Genomic DNA, 17,134 nt, shown 5'->3' with positions numbered 1-17,134 from the left:
CTAGCAATAGTAAAGGAATGGTGACATAGTAACAAGTCAAGATAGTGTGAGGATTGAAGACATCAGCAAAGCTAAGTTCACCCCTAGCCTCATTCCGTGTCACAACCGTACAACTGCCCAAATCAAAGCTGAGCAGTAGACATTTAGGTCGAATGGTCGATAAAGAAGAACAGGAGACATGGACAGCCAGCATACCCTTGCTATTGTTAAATCAGCAGAACAGGAATGGGGATGGTTTGAATTTAGGGGTTTGGCTCAGTAGCAGCCAATGAAATGACCTAATGGAAAGATAAATTGTAAAGCATGACCAAAGTGGAATAATGGAAGCCCCTATTAAGTGAATGACCAATAGTCTTTTTTGTAAATCACAGCACTACTTTCTTGAATATATTCAGAAGTTTAATTATTATTGTGACCACATATTTTAAAAAAGATCAGGTTTTCTGGTAGAACATCAGGTTTTCTTGTAGAGCTCACTGTCCATATTTTTATGGTTCTCATTGCCATATATACTCTTGATCATTTCAGACAATCACACATGTGAAATAAAAGTTAGAAAATGCTTTTCCTTCAAAAGATGGAATTCACAAAAATGTGCTATTACTAACAGGCAAAAAAAACATTTTCAGACTGTACAGACCAGAAATAAATGTTATTTTCCAGCTTTTTGTATCATTTATTAATGCAAAATAATTTTACTTAAAATGCTTTAAATTAGAAAGGAGGGGAAAGAAAGGAACATATTGAAAAGACTGGGATTTTATTTTACAAGAACGCAATTTTCTGAACAGCTTGGTTAAAGATCATATTCTTCCAGTAAAATAAATCAATGATATGCTGGAAAGACATACCTGCAGTCTCCTAAATGCAATAAAATATACAAGTAGTCCACAGAATAATAAAACATTAAAAAGAATACAGTAGAAGCAAGCTTAATATACGCTCAATGGTGTGAGAATAAACTCAACATCCGTCTTCAAGGCTCCCCACCCGATCCCCTCTGAAGGAACTGCGTAGTTCATATGAAAACAAGAACAATGTGCAAGATTGCCCCACAGTCTTGTGGATAAGCTCTGGAAAAGAAAGTACTGGCAGAGGCTTCTCAAATGGTCCGTGCCTCTCATTTGTGTTAAGTCCCATTGAGGCTTTAGGGAGACACAGCCTATTAATCAACAGCACCATTTTTAAAGTTCTTCATTATATGTTCTCCATTCACTTGAAACCATGTCCTTTCAGCAGCATTTTAGACATTCTTGCCATCTATTTGAATGCCTTTTTTTTCAATGTATATAAAACATCAAGATGCCTCCCGTCAGTTCACTGAGCAGTCTCATTCCACAATATTCCTCCTGATTGCCTTGGAATTAAGACAGTTTTTTTTGTCCATTTTCAATTTGCTGGGAAAACAGTTCTAATGAGGGCAAAGGAAAATAACAGTCGAGAAAAAGCACCTTTGGCAATAGGCTTTTGGCATGTAACAAAAGAGATGTACGTGCATGCCCCCCACTGTAAGTCCTCATGTAGCTTATTTTCACCTCACATCTGCAAGAGAAGGAAGATTAAACATAAATAAGACCATTACTGCATCTTGAGTAAATAGCAAGCAAACAATCAATCCTTTTTTGAGCACAGTATGAAATGGGTCTAGTGTACATTGTGGTTTATTAAATCGAGAGTGACATCTTAATGTCAAAGTCTTTGCTAATGTTTTCTTGGCAAGACACTCATTCAAGCCCACATGTGTCGGCATTGTAGTAAAGGAATTTGATGATCGCAAACATAACAATCAGTTAACAGCAGATCATGTTGTAAGTTTCAACCACTTGTTTAAAAATATAATTAGCAAGCTTCTTTTGTCTGCAATCAAACGTACATAGCTGAAGGATTGTGCACAGATATGTGCTTTTTGGATATCAACATTAAACCAACACGAGTGTGTAACTGTTCCTTTCCACTCAATTTGCTTCCAACTCCTGTTCCAAATAGGTCTTTCAGCTGTGTATAGTTAGAAAAAAGCAAACTGCTGTCATCAATTCACCATTAAGGACCTATTCAGTTGAGACAAATTCTATCCCTGCTCAATTTCCGAACATATAATTTTAAGCAGTAATCCCTGACTAGTGGTCGGGACTACACTGTGCAGTTGCTCTGAGGGTCTGCACACATCTATCGACGTGCCAATATATTGATTTCCGTTGCTGACACCCAGGAACCTCGGAGGTCCATGCAGGAAAAAAAATCATAGAGGGGACTTAGGTCGAAACACTATCTTGGAGAAGTCGTGGAAAAGTGATAATGTCTCTGAACTTGTAAACAAGAACATCAGGTTCAAGTTCAGGGAACATTGGTTTGAATCATACCACATAGATAGTGAAACTTGAATTCAATAAAAATCATGGAATAAGAAGTTTGCGAACATGTAACCCCTGCTAATTGTTGTAAAAACTCATCTGTTTCACTAATGCTCCTTATCTGGTCTAGTCTAGTCTACATATGATTTCCGATACACTAAAATGTGGTTGATTCTTAAATGCTCCTCAAAGAATGGGCAACAAATGCTGGTCTAGCCAGCAATACCCACATCCCAGGAATAAATAACAAAAAAACCCCACAATCCTGCAGAATTTCCTCTGTCCAATGCAAGGACGGACTGAGAAGATATCAGCCCTGTTAAGACTGGCTCACGCAAGATCCAGAATAACATTTGGGATAGTTTGGGTTGGGGTGAATACTGTGAGGTACAGCTTAAAACCGGTGACATTTTTGGGACTAAAATGTCATAATCAAAAATAGCACAATATTAGTGACACTGGAGTTCAAAACAGTAATGCTGAGAAGTAAATGGTTAAAGGAACAGTGTCCAATCAAGTAACTGGAGGAAAGGCAACTGCAGCACGACACTGCACAGATACAAGATTTATTTTAAAACAAAGATTTGCAGAGCAGCCAATTATCAAGCTCGGCTCTAAATGGTGTTTGGTAATCATCGCCTCAGCAACTGAGCATTCCATTCAGTCCACAATCATCACTTCCGCATATGGATTGCTCAGTAGCATTCCCAATTCTCCAGTGGATAAAGGCACCGTTCAATGTATTAAATCACATAGCCCTGAAACTTCCTTGCCAGTGCTCAGTTTAGTCAGAGTAGCACAGCATTACAAACTGCTCCTGTGTTTCTGGGCTAAAGTGTTGAGAGGAACTTACGTTTCCATTTCTGACCTGACTGTTATCCAAAGGGCCCTCTTACATACTGAAAGGAAATGGGAACAGATTGAAACTTGCCTGTTATATCCTTCATGTAAACAGGCCAACCACTACCTAACATTGGCTGAAGTAGCCAAAAACGGAATCATAAATAAGAAGATAACAGTAAATAAATGAGTAAGGGTAGTGTGAGGTGAGAACAACCGAGGAACCTTACTTATTCCGACAAAATATTTCGTTTGATCTAACCATGAACACAAAATGCATTTATAAACAAACAAAGTTATAAAAATGCAGTCATTTCACACAAAATCAATTCACACAGGGCAAGTCATTGAGATTTGTACAAGAAATCAAGCAGTCAACAATCAGCAATAGTGCAGGAAAAGGTCAGGCTAGGATTGTGCAGGTGCATGCCCTTCAAATCAGTGAAAGGTAAAATAAGCAGTGAAGGTGTGAAACATCCAGCAGTGATCAGCTCCAGGAAGCATAACTCCCCAAAGGCAGAATCAATCAAGCCCATCAAAAAATTATTTCTACCCAATCTCAAGGTGATATGTGCTACAAACTGGAATGTGATTGTGTTAAATTATAGCATCTATTTATTAATTTTTGCTGATGATTTATGCAGGCTGATATCAGTTATCAGCACAGCAGGTCCTACCTGAATGCATCCCAGAGCTTTTATGTTGGAAACACATCCTTGTCAGGTGCCAGTATTAACTTTTTACGCTTCCGTTTTTTAATTTTTTCACTATTTCTTCCTTTAAAGCGCTTTGGGCTGGTGAAAGGCCCTAAGAAAATGCACTTGTGTTGGAATTTATACAGATATCAACAAGTACTGGAGCTGTTTCTAGCCAAAAACAGATCACAATCTTACTAACTCAGCAGCTTTATCATACTTCATTGACCACTAAATGCAGGGATATCATCTTTTTGTTCAGTCTCAAACTGATGAAGGGGCAGGAGGTTTGACTTATCGGAAGAAAGAATAATTTCAACAAGAGAATTAGTGCACGTGTACAGTAGCTCAGTTATTCAACTCAATTTTAAGAAGTTCAATTTTTAAAAAATCAATTTTATCATTTTCCTATCTTACTTACTTTGTTCAATAAGCCTTTTAACTATCAGCAATGGTTAAGTCTTGAACTAAGCTGGCTAAAAGCAGGTCTGGATCAAAAAACTTTAGAGTTAGAAAAATGTGAAATACAGTGACTCAGAAAGTCAGTGTAATATCAAAAGGGAGTATGATTATCAAAGTACATGGGCAGGAATGGGGATTAAAAAGTTGGTTGACAAAAGTTCTCAACTGGCTGAAGCGACCAGTCCTGTTCCTGCATCAGTTTTTGTGGATAATAAGAAGCTTAATGCTTCAAATATTAACTTGTTCTTACAAAACCTCTTACTCTGGGCTAGAAGGTCTTGATTCAAGATCAACCTGCTCTGGAAATGTCCTAGTAAAAAGTGAGGTCTGCAGATGCTGGAGATCAGAGCTGAAAATGTGTTGCTGGTTAAAGCACAGCAGGTTAGGCAGCATCCAAGGGACAGGAAATTCGACGTTTCGGGCCAGAGCCCTTCATCAGGAAGGGCTGATGAAGGGCTCTGGCCCGAAACGTCGAATTTCCTGTCCCTTGGATGCTGCCTAACCTGCTGTGCTTTAACCAGCAACACATTTTCAGCTCTGGAAATGTGCTAACATGGTTGATCAAAATAACTGCAAAAAACTTATTTCAAAGATATTGATTCTGTTTAACTTTAGTCCTCATTAAAACAGCATACTAATAATACTCAAACACATTAATGTCTGCTAGTGATATCACAAAATATCATTCCAATTTCAAGGCTTCAACTTCCAAATTTTTGCTAAGATGATCAAATGAGGGATGATTTGTAGATCTCCATACTAAAAATTAAGACCTACTATCTGGTTTACAATTTAGCAATTGCAAGACAGACCTTCAAAACTAAGTAGTCTGGTCATCCAATTGTAGCAACTCTATCAGTAAGAACTTAACAATGTTAGAATGCATCTGCTGAAGAAACTGCAAATTATATTTTAATATTGCCAAATGTACTGTTTAATAATGTGAAATAGTTTAACAACAACATCTCTTTAAAAAGCACCTTTAACATAGCAAAACATCCTAAGGCATTTTCACAATAACACTAAACACAGATAAACCAAAGCACTTTAGATGCAGTCAAGTACCTTCATGTTCTCTGTGTTCTGAATTAGAATGTAGTAATGTGCACATACATTCCAGGTGCTCTTCTAACCTCACTATAACCTCCTTTAATCTGGGCTTGCGCCTTATATACTCCACTTTTGCAACCTGTAAATCAACAAAAAGTATGTTAATAGTCTTATCCTATAGTTACTACATGATATAATGGAGAGAATGAATTCAGTTCATGGGAATTAAAACATTCACTATTATGGATTCAATATTTCCAACATAATTTATGTAATGTACCTCATATTTAAAAACAGATCAAAACTATCTTGTGTTTCCATGGGCAAACTGTAGGAACAACAAATACAATATTGGATTTAGGGTTACTGAGATGAAAGTACAGAAACCAAAAAAAAGTATCACCTACAACAGTACCCCAATGAAAATCAATCAATACAGCACTTCCCTCCAATAGTGGAATATGTCCACTGTTCGAACACAGTCATTAACCTCTTCTAGTCAATTGTATTAATCTAGCACTTAAAGCAGCTTTACAATAAAGTTTTCCAAAGCACTAATATTGTGTGAATAAGAATAGATTAAAATCTACAGTCAAATGTATAAGTTCAGTTTTAAGTCATAAAAAAATTGTAAATGCAAAAAACAGCAATACTGTAAAGCAAAGTTTAGACAGTACATGTGATATAAACCTTTAAATGCTATTCCACTGGGCCTCTTCTCTGCATCAACACTAAATTTCTACCTGTTCAAAGCAGACAGCTTTTCATGATCTGCAGATTATAAAAGAAGATCAGTTTGTATTCTCACACAGGTATTAGTCAGCAAGTGCAATTCACAATCCAAGTTGGATCATGGGATAAAGCTCATGGGGTAAGAGCTGCTCCTTTTTTGAGGAATTTCAGTTGTTGGAGGTGATTTTCTTCAATCCGAGGAGCAGTAACTACTGTTTTATATGCAGTTGCTTTGTTTGGGAACTTTGGGGGAGAAAGATCAAAACAACAGCACTTTTAAAAGGAGAAAGACAGACAAAAGGCTGCAACCACATGGTCAGTGAGGGAGAGAGAAAAAGAAACCTACACTGCTAACTGACAGCAGTTAATCTGCACAGTTACTTCCTTTGCTGTTTGAGTTCATGTATCTCTGGACATTGGAGTGCATCTAGAAAAAATTAACAAACAGCGAAATTCACAGCTGACCTTGGAAGAATCTGTGTGGGAGAGCTCACAGCACAGGAACAGATACATGCATAGTTTTTAAGCTTTGTTGTAAGTCTCCAATAGTGAGTAGAGTGGGTCCTTTCTTGATTATATGTTTTAGTGAGATCTGTCTCTTGATTATATTTTAAAAATACAAACCGCAAAAATTAAAGGAACACTTTTTTAGAGCAAAACAATAGTGCTATCTTCTGGGTCTGTAGATTGTGAAGAAGGAAAGTTGGCCTTTAGTAAAGTGATGTGCTCTTCCTGTTGGATGTGGAGGTTTAGGGAGAATTTCCATGTTACTGATGATTATGTCTGCAGGAAGTGTCTTTGGTTGCAAATCCTGTCAGATCACATGGATTGATTTGAGTGACATTGAGAGGAATTTACAAGAGCTAGGGAGTATGATGGATGGCAGTTATAGGAAGGCAGAAAAGCTACAGATACAATCAGATAGATGGGTTAACTGCAAAAAAAGGTAGGAGGAGTTTTCTGTGGTTATCCCCATTTCAGAAAAGCATGCTATTTTGGAAAATTTAGGGGGTGATGGACTCTCAGGGGCATGTAGCACATACAGCCAAGTTTTTGCTATCGAGACTGACTCCAAAGTAATGAGGAGTATGTTGTATTCCAAGCAATCAACTGTAATAGGGGACTTCCTAGTCCGAGGCACAGATAGAGGTTTCTGCGGCCAACAGTTAAAAAACAGAATGTGTGTTGCTTCCCTGGTGGCAGGATCAAGGATGTCACAAAGAGGGTGCAGAATGTTCTCAAAGGGGAGAGAGACCAGCAGGAGGCCATTGTGCACATTGGAACGAATGGCATAGGAAGGGAAAAGGATATGATTCTGAAGGGACAATATAAAAAGTTAGGCAGGAATTTAAAAAAAAAGGTCCTTGAGGGTAGTAATATCTGGATTACTCCCAGTGCTATGAGCTAGTGAGGGTAAGAATAGGAGGATAGAGCAGATGAATGCATGACTGAGGAACTGGCGCAGGGGAGAAGGGTTTACATTTTTGGATAATTGGAATCTCTTATATGGTAGAAGTGATCTGTGCAAGGAGAACGGATTGAACTTGAATTGGAAGTGGACTAATATACTGGCAGGGAGATTTGCTAGAGGTCCTTTGGATAATTTAAACTAGTAAGGTGGGGGAGTGGGAGTCAGGAAAATAGTGAGGAAAGACATCAATCTGAGACTGGTATAGTTGGGAAAGGGAGCGAGTCAAACAGGCAAGACAGGCAGCAACAAAGCAGAGAACAAGGTAGGACTGATAAATTAAACTGCATTTACTTCAATGCAAGAAGCCTAACAAGTAAGGCAAATTAACTCAGGGCATGGTTAGGAACATGGGACTGGGATATCATTGCAATCACAGAAACTTAGCCCAGAGATGGTCAGGACTGGCAACTTAATGTTCCAAGAGACAGCATTACTGCTATACTGACGGAGGATATTCCTGGGAATATGTCCAGGGAAGTTATTTGTGTAGAACTGAGAAATAAGAAAGGGATGATCACCTTATTGGGATTGTATTATAGAACCCCCTAATAGTCAAGAGGAAAATTGAGAAACAAATTTGTATGGAGATTTCAGTTATCTGTAAGAATAATAGGATGGTTATGGTAGGGGATTTTAATTTTCCAAACTCAGACTGGGATTGGCATAGTGTTACGGGTTTAGATGGAGAGGAATTCGTTAAGTGTGTACAAGAAAATTTTCTGATTCAGTACTTGGAGGTACCTACTAGAGAAGGTGCAAAACTTGACCTACTCTTGGGAAATAAGGCAGGGCAGGTGACTGAGGTGTCAGTGGGGGAGCACTTTGGGGCCAGCGACCATAATTCTATTAGATTTAAAATAGTGATGGAAAAAGAGAGACCAGATCTAAAAGATGAAGTTCTACATTGGACAAAGGCTAATTTTGACGATAGTAGGCAAGAACTGGCGGCAGATGCTCACAGGTACAGGGACAGCTGGAAAATGGGAAGCCTTCAGAAAGAAGATAACAAGAGAAAAGAGACAGTATATTCCTTTTAGGGTGAAAGGAAAGGCTGGTAAGTATAGGGAATGCTGGATGACTAGAGAAATTGAGGGTTGGGTTAAGAAAAAGAAGGAAGCATACATCAAGTATAGACTGAAGAGATTGAACGAATCCTTAGAAAAGTATAAACGCAGTAGGAGTATACTTAAGAGGGAAATCATGAGGGCAAAAAGGGGACATGAGACAGCTTTGGCAGAAATAGGGTTAAGGAGAATCCAAAGGGATTTTATAAATACATTAAGGACAAAAGGGTAACTAGGGAGAGAATAGGGCCCCTCAAAGATCAGCAAGGCAGCTTATGTGTGGAGCCGAGGAAGAAGTGGGAGATACTAAATGAGTATCTTGCATCAATGTTTACTGTGGAGAAGGACATGGAAGATATAGACTGTAGGAAAATAGATGCTGACATATTGAAAAATGTCCATATTACAGAGGAGGAAGTGCTGGATGTCTCGAAATGCAGAAAAGTGGATAAATCCCCAGGACCTGATCAGGTGTACCCTAGAACTCTGTGTGAAGCTAGGGAAGTGATTACTGGACCCTTTTCTGAGATATTTATATCATCAATAGTCACAGGTGAGGTGCCAGAACACAGAAGGTTGATGTGGTAAATATGGTGCCACTATTTACGCAAGGTGGTAAGGAAAAGCCAGGGAACTATAGACCGGTGAACCTGACATCGATGGTGGGCAAGACGTTCAAAGGAATCCTGAGGGACAGGATTTACATGTATTTGGAAAGGCAAGGAGTGATTAAGGATAGTCAGCATGGCTTTGAGCATTGGAAATCATGTCTCACAAACTTGATTTAATTTTTTGAAGAACTAACTAAAGAGGATTGATGACAGCAGAGCTGTCAACATAATCTACATGGACTTCAGTAAGGCGTTCCCCATGGGAGACTCGTTAGCAAGGTGAGATTTCATAAAATACATGGAGAATTAGCCATCTGGATACAGAACTGGCTCAAAGGTAGAAGACAGAGGATGGTGATGGATGATTGCTTTTCAGACTGGAGGCCTGTGACCTGTGGTATGCCACAAGTAGTGATGCTGGGTCCAATGCTTTTCATCATTTATATAAATGATTTGGATGTGAACATAGGAGATGGGCCATTGGGCTCAGGAGATAATTTAGATAAATGCGAGGTGCTGCATTTTGGAAAAGCAAACCAGACCAGGACTTATACAGTTAATGGGAAGGTCCTAAGGAGTACTGAACAAAGAGACCTTGGAGTGCAGCTTCATATCTCCTTGAAAGTAGAATCACCGGTAGATAGAATAGTGAAGAAGGCATTTGGTAAGCTTTCCTTTATTGGTCAGAGCACTGAGTATAGGAGTTGGGAGGTCATGTTGCGGTCTCCTTCCTATTGGAAGTATGTTGTGAAACTTGAAAGGATTCAGAAAAGATTTACGAGGATGTTGCCAGGATTGGAGGATTTTAGCTATAGGGAGAGGCTGAATAGAGCAGGGCTATTTTCCTTGGAGTGTCGGAAAGTGAGGTGTTACCTTATAGAGGTTTATAAAATTATCAAGGGCATGGATAGGATAAATGGACAAGCTCTTTTCCCTGGGGTGGGAAAATCTAGTAGGAGATTAGATTAGATTAGATTACTTACAGTGTGGAACCAGGCCCTTTGGCCCAACAAGTCCACACTGACCCTCCGATGGGGCAGCTTTTTCACACAGCGAGTGGTGCGTGTGTGGAATGAACTGCTAGAGGAAGTGATGGAAGCTGGTACAATTACAACATTTAAAAGGCATCTGGTGGGTATATGAGTAAGAAGGGTTTGGAGGGATATGGGCCAAGTGCTGGTAAATTGGACTAGATTAGGTTAGGATATCTGGTCAGCATGGACAAGTTGCACTGAAGGGTCTGTTTACGTGCTATACATCTCTACGAGGTCCATTTCTTTTTGTCATTTATATAAATGATTTGGATGTGAGTGTAAGAGGTATAGTTAGTAAGTTTGCAGATGACACCAAAATTGGAGGTGTAGTGAACAGCAAAGAAGGTTACCTCAGATTACAATGGGATCTTGATCAGATGGGTCAATGAGCTGACGAGTGGCAGATGGAGTTTAATTCAGATAAATGCGAGGTGCTGCATTTTGGGAACACAAATCTTAGCACGACTTATACACTTAATGGTAAGGTCCAAGGGAGTGTTGCTGAACAAAGAGACCTTGGAGTGCAGGTTCATAGCTCCTTGAAAATACGAGTTGCACATAGATAGGATAATGAAGAAGGCATTTAGTATACTCTCCTTTATTGGTCAGAGTATTGAGTACAGGAGTTGGGAGGTCACGTTGAAGCTGTACAGGACATTGGTTAGGCCATTTTTGGAATATTGCATGCAATTCTGTTCTCCTTCCTATCGGAAGAATGGTGTGAAACTTGAAAAGGTTCAGAAAAGATTTACAAGGATTTTGCCAGGTTTGGAAGATTTGGGACATAGGGAGAGGCTGAACAGGCTGGGGCTGTTTCCCTTGAGCATCGGAGGCTAAGGGGTGACCTCAGAGGTTTATAAAATCATGAGGGGCATGGATAGGATAAATAGACAATGCTTTTTCCCTGGGGTGGGTTGGGGTCCAGAACTAGAGAGCATAGGTTTCGGCTGAGGAGGGAAGGATATAAAAGGGACCTAAGGGACAACTGTTTCACACAGAGGGCAGTGCATGTATGGAAAGAGCTGCCAGAGGAAGTGGTAGAGGCTGGTACAATTACAACATTTAAAACGCATCTGGATGGGTATATGAATATTAAGGGTTTAGAGGGATATGGGCCAAGTGCTGGCAAATGGGACTAGATTAGGTTGGAATAGCTGGTCAGCATGAACAAGTTGGACTGAAGGATCTGTTTCCGTGTTGTACATCTCTATGACCATGAGTCTATGCTGCCAGACCTGCTGATTTCCCCCAGCTAAAAAAGTTTGAGCTGACAAAACGTTTATATTTCAGAAGATGTCTAGATCGTGAATATCAATAATTCCCTCTTATAAATTAACTGCAGAGAATACACACATCATTCCAGTTCCCATCTCCCCAGCCTCCTGGGATACTTTACTATACTGAGGGAATTATGTGAATGCAAGTTGTTGCCACTATAATGATTCTGATAATGAATTAGCAGGCGATAATCACACTACACAAAGCTAAAAAATTTGACTTCCATTTAGCAATTCATAATTAAAGGAGAAAAGTTACATTGAAAGATTCTGAGGCATCATAAAAATAAACCAAAAGGCCTTCTATTACTGTTTGCAGAAGGAAACCCATTATCCCCATTCAATATTGTTTAAGTGCGAGTCTACTGGATTTGGTAGACTAACAGTCCAGTTTATCATAAAGTTATACAATCACTATGGGCTGGGCAATAAATCTAGGATTACATACATCCAATGAATAATTTTAGTTCTTTTTGCCCATTTAGCAGCTCCCCATAAAACACAACGAGAGAACTAAGAGGCTCTTTCTTGTGCCTGTGTACAACTTTAGTCTATCATTACTGTATTCCTGTTCAAAAGAAATATATTCAACATTTTAGGAAAATCTAATCCAGACATATTTTGGAAAATTATTGTCTGGCCTTTAGCTTGGATGAAAATATCTAACTAAATACAATATATAAATAAAAGACTTTATAAAATATAAAGGCAATAATATAAATAAAATAAAATTATTTTCAATAGTGGAAACAAAGTCATTCAGTAACACATGCTTGGATTTCTGATATGTTGCTTTCAAGCTGGCAGTGCAGATATGTAAAGTCACTCTCAAAACATATTTTAAAATATATAGAGATATATAGAGCTGCAGAATTCAGTTTAAAGCTATTAAAAGGTATTCTGCTATTTTATTGCATTAGTCCTCTGCAAACTATCTTTATGGCCTATAGAATCACTGGTGAATCTCTCAGCAAGGAACAGAAACAAGCTTCATTTGTCATTAGTAGACATATACACACACTCACACATTGAAATATTTTTATGGCTGAAACCCTTGCTGGAAAGTCACCTCTCTGGATGACAAAAATAGGTGATAATGGTAATGTTCTTAGCATGACAAAACTCAAATTCAGTGTGAGAAGGAAAACTTCAAAAGGCAAATCACTTCTATTGTGAAAAACGAACAAAGAACACCTACAGTTGGTACCTTAGATGAATTCTGCCACAGTGACAGGATTCATCTAAGGCACCAACAGGACCAGACAGCATGAACAAAGACAAAGAAAACCAACAAAGGTGAATATAGACCACTCCCTAGATGGGTGCTATGACACATTTACATTAACTTCTCTTTGCAATAGATGATGCTCTCTCCTACGGCCATTTACATTTAATTCAAAGAACCAAGGTTGCACTTTTGAATATGTAGTTGCTTTCAAGTTCTAATAGTGATTCAAGTTTGCTCTCTCCTTCAATTGTGAAAGATTTAGGTAGTTCAGCAATGGAAAAGTAATGTTAATCTGCAAATATTGAAATAAAGACAAAACCACTACAATAATTGCAATCTGGCAGCATCAATGGAGTGCAAAACAAATTTAATATTTTGGGTCTGCGATCTTTCATCAGAATCTTGGCCTATCTGCAATTTGACAGCAGCCTGAAAAACTGAGATGTGGCACTAAATGCAAACCTAACAACAGCACCACACCTCTTCACAACCCCCATTCAGTCCAAACTTTTTACATTGATACTGTAGTTCTGACTGAATTCAGGATCAGCAACACTAATGTGATGTAATTTAAAGGACAATTAGCCTTACAGAAGAAATGACATTATCAAAATTAAAGAGCTATGCAAACAATTGTCATCTGGGATGGGTATTTGCTCTGTCCTGAACCAGTAGATCAAATGGTGGAGCCCTAACTAATCTCGACAGCTGAAACAAAAGGGAGATGAAAAATACTCACGCTTTCTTTGGATGTAATGTTTACAAAATTAAAACCATCATACCTGTCCTTTCAACCAAGTCCAGTGATTTTTTTTCCAATTCTACTTATAACTATCCTACAATGTTTCAACAAGTTTGCAAGTTTCCCATGACAAATCAAGACCCAGAACCATGTCAAAAACATGAAGAATGAATTAATCCTGCCATTTTCAAGAGTTTGTTAAAAGTCCAATTAGTTTAGTTGTGGATTTAGCATAATTGCCAAATGATTCAGGACAGACCATTAACTAAATGTCATTAATTGGAAATCAGGTTCACTAAAACAATGTATGTCAGATTTCACAGGAACAAGAAGCAGGAGCAAGCCATTCAGCCTTCCAAGCCTGCCCTGCCATTTATTAACCACGGCTATTCTGATTGTATATACCTACCTACCCAAGAGACCATTTTACCTTTAGCAAGAACCTATTCACCTCTAACAAATAATCAAAGTCTCTGCTTTCAGCAAAGTACAGGACCTTCAACGAAAACAAATTACCTCGTCTCTGTTACAATGGGTGACCCCCAGTTCTAGGTTTTTCCCATAAACAGAAATGTCCTCTCCATATCTACCATGCCTTAGGATCTTATGTATTTCATTCAAGTCTAACCAGTCCAACATTTCCTCATAAGACAGATCCACTTATCCAGGTATTAGTCTCGTAAGTTTCTCTGAACTGCTTTCAATGTGTTTTCATCCTTCCTTAAATAAGATTACCATACTGCACATACTCCAGCTATTAAACAATCTTAAAACAAAAGGAATTAATCTTCTGTAGCAATTCATTACTCCCTCTGTCATCTCCAGCACAAAACAGTCTGCTCATTAACTCATTCATCCTATGGTATAATTTGTTTTTAGATCAATGTATGATGGGAATCACAATAATAAGTTGATATGATAATGTCTCATTCAGATCGCAGGAAATTGATGGCTGGGGCTAGTTGTGATAATACAATCGAATGGTATAAATACAATATTAGCCAGTAAATGTAGTTAAGATTTAACAAGGTCTAATTGAACATATGAAACCCCTCTGCACTACCTAAGCACTTTTAGATGAAAATGGTGGATAGAAGAATTTTATTTAAACTTGCAAATGTATGTGTTACCAATATCACTTTCCAATTTCAACCAAGTTGTGCTTACGGCACACGTAATACTGTGATTTAAAAACAGACAGGGCTGGAGAAACTCAACAGTTCTGAAAACATCTGTGGGGAAGAGAGAAACATAGTCAATACTTTGAGTCCAATATGACTTGTATTCAGTTCTGTGTGTATACGGTGATACTTTGCTACTGCCATTGAACCTCATTATCTTCAAACACGGGTTTGCAAATCAAGAACTACAACATTTCAGGCATGTTTCCAGCCTGTGTCCATGTCTACTAAGACTTTGTGCTTGCAAGACACTTAATAGACAAGTTGAAAGGCTCTTTATTTTGTTGCACAGGCTTTTTGCATTGATATTTTCTTCACATAATAGAATATACCTGTCACAATGTCTTAATAAAAGTCTAAAAAGAAACATCCCCTGGTTCAATGTGAGATTGATTTGGCTCCAACGTTTAAGTGTTACAAAACTATTAAACAGTTGAATCCCAGAAGCTTAAAATGAGGCAGTGAGTGGGTTGTGTAAATTAAAAGATGTGCGCCTGATGGTGTAATCTTTAGTTCAGAAAAATTCAGAAGGTATTCAGCACTTTCTTGTATTCTCCACAGCACACCCATTTACTTTTGAAATAGCCTTAAGCAGTTGAGTAGTCTTTAAGCTGTTAATGGTTTAGGCAATTGTCTGAGGTTTAACTCTGAGGTCTTTTAGGTTACAGCTGTTGCATTAGTTTTTGCTTTTTGTGAATTCTTCCCTTTATTTTGCCTCTCAAGTCCTAAACCTGCTGCTGCTGCTGGAGTTGACCAAATGAAAGCACAAACTCATCCACAGTATCTCAGTATTACTACAGCTATCTATATGTATTGCTGATTTGGTGCATCTGCACATGCAAATGTTTGGGTTTGCTGGATCTCAATTTTATAGTATTTGGCTTCAAGTTTCTTCAAATTCTACAAATTTTCAGCTTCAGGAAATTGAAAATTAGTTTACTGTTACAGCAATAATGGAAAGTAGTACGGGAGTTAGAATTTATTTGCCAGAATAAAGTAAAATTATATTACATATGGTCATTGTTTCCAGGATGTTTTTATCTTGTTTTTTTCTAGCCTAATACCCTTTCACTTTTGGATGTATCACAATCTTACACTTCAACTTGCTGTTCCCCCTCCCCCACCCTCACCCATAGAATTTCAAAAATGCTAATCTTCTTGAGTCTTTCCTCCCTTCAACAATCTTCAGGATTTTAAAACAAACAATCACAGCTAATTAATATAGTTTTCCCCTTTTAGTTGTTTCAACCTATGGTACTTACCTTTCAGCCTCTAAAATCAGGAATAACTAAACAATTAAATGACCCTTATGGTTACTTGGAGCATGAATACACTTGCAAAAGGGGCAAACATGGAATAGATTCCCTAAAGTCTAAGACAATCATTGTTTATCAAGGGATGCTTAATTTTGTATTTGTGCTTCTAATTAACAAAACCATTTGGTCGAGCTCGCACCGTAGTAATGTGTGAAGTTTCATCTCATGTTATCTCTGTATAGCTTGATAATTGACCTCACTGGCAAAAACTACATGTTTGTCCTTTTAACAGTTTTTTTAAAAATGACCTTGTATCTGTTCACACTGTTCAGGTGAGAGTGCAAGAATCCTGTTAGTCAAGAGATGTCTCCTGCTCAGCCTATAACTGAAAACAGAGATACTTGCAGACCCTTTAGGCAAATAGGTTTTGGAGAAGAAGATTTATATAGAACTTCAGACAGTTCATTTTACAAGTCAAAGCACAGCAAAACACAATAAAATTCTTGAAATGTGTCCCTTGAAACACCTGCTGCTGCAATGGAGACTATAATTAACAACTGAAGTCATCATTGGTCCAAATTTTTTTTACAGTCAGTCAATGAACAGGCAAAGCTTTGAGATCTTTATCTAGAAAGGTTCTAATCATGTACACGGTACATATGATTAGGTCCTTGTACCAACAGGCTGAAAAATGTTATCATATGCAGACAAAACTTTAAGAAAATGAAGTAAAACTCTCATTGTAACATGGAAGATCCTTAGATTCCATGGGAAAATATGCAGTTATGAGGAGAATCCCATAAACTTGCCATATATTTATTCTATATTCCATGAAGTGTTTCTCAGACAACATGCATATTAGTGAGCTATTTACATTAGCACCAATCTACAAATTCAATTCTCGATAGGATCTGTATTGTCCGAAACGTTGATTTTTCTGCATCTCGGATGCTGCCTGACCTGCTGTGCTTTTCCAGCACCACTCTAAGCTTGACTCTGCATTGCTCTTCTCTAGACTAAAAGTGTGGTATCAATAAAAAGATCAAATTTTGCACCAGATATTTTATTTCTTGGCTTTGCATTTCACAAAAAAGACAGAAACTTTATAAAAGGACTTTTTTTCAAGATTGTGAAACTTTG

At 38.1% G+C, this 17,134-nt stretch overlaps 1 protein-coding gene across 2 annotated transcripts in view; it reads right to left on the bottom strand.

Moving 5' to 3' along the window:
• Window positions 1-691: 691 nt before the first annotated feature.
• LOC132825167 (platelet-derived growth factor subunit A-like) overlaps window positions 692-17,134 on the bottom strand; it is a 36,909-nt gene continuing 20,466 nt past the window's right edge. Inside the window, exons 5-7 of one of the 2 annotated variants that reach the window (XM_060840191.1) lie at window positions 5,414-5,537; window positions 3,869-3,998; window positions 692-1,542 (exon numbers count right to left, since the gene is read on the bottom strand). In XM_060840191.1, coding sequence (XP_060696174.1) covers window positions 3,889-3,998; window positions 5,414-5,537 — 234 coding nt within the window. In that variant the 3' untranslated portion in view covers window positions 692-1,542; window positions 3,869-3,888. The remainder of the gene's footprint in view (window positions 1,543-3,868; window positions 3,999-5,413; window positions 5,538-17,134) is intronic. The other variant, XM_060840192.1, reaches the window with a different exon arrangement.

This window comes from Hemiscyllium ocellatum, chromosome 20 (genome assembly GCF_020745735.1).
Source record: "Hemiscyllium ocellatum isolate sHemOce1 chromosome 20, sHemOce1.pat.X.cur, whole genome shotgun sequence".
Classification (NCBI taxonomy): Eukaryota; Metazoa; Chordata; class Chondrichthyes; order Orectolobiformes; family Hemiscylliidae; genus Hemiscyllium; species Hemiscyllium ocellatum.
This window is presented reverse-complemented; position numbering and strand designations above follow the sequence as displayed.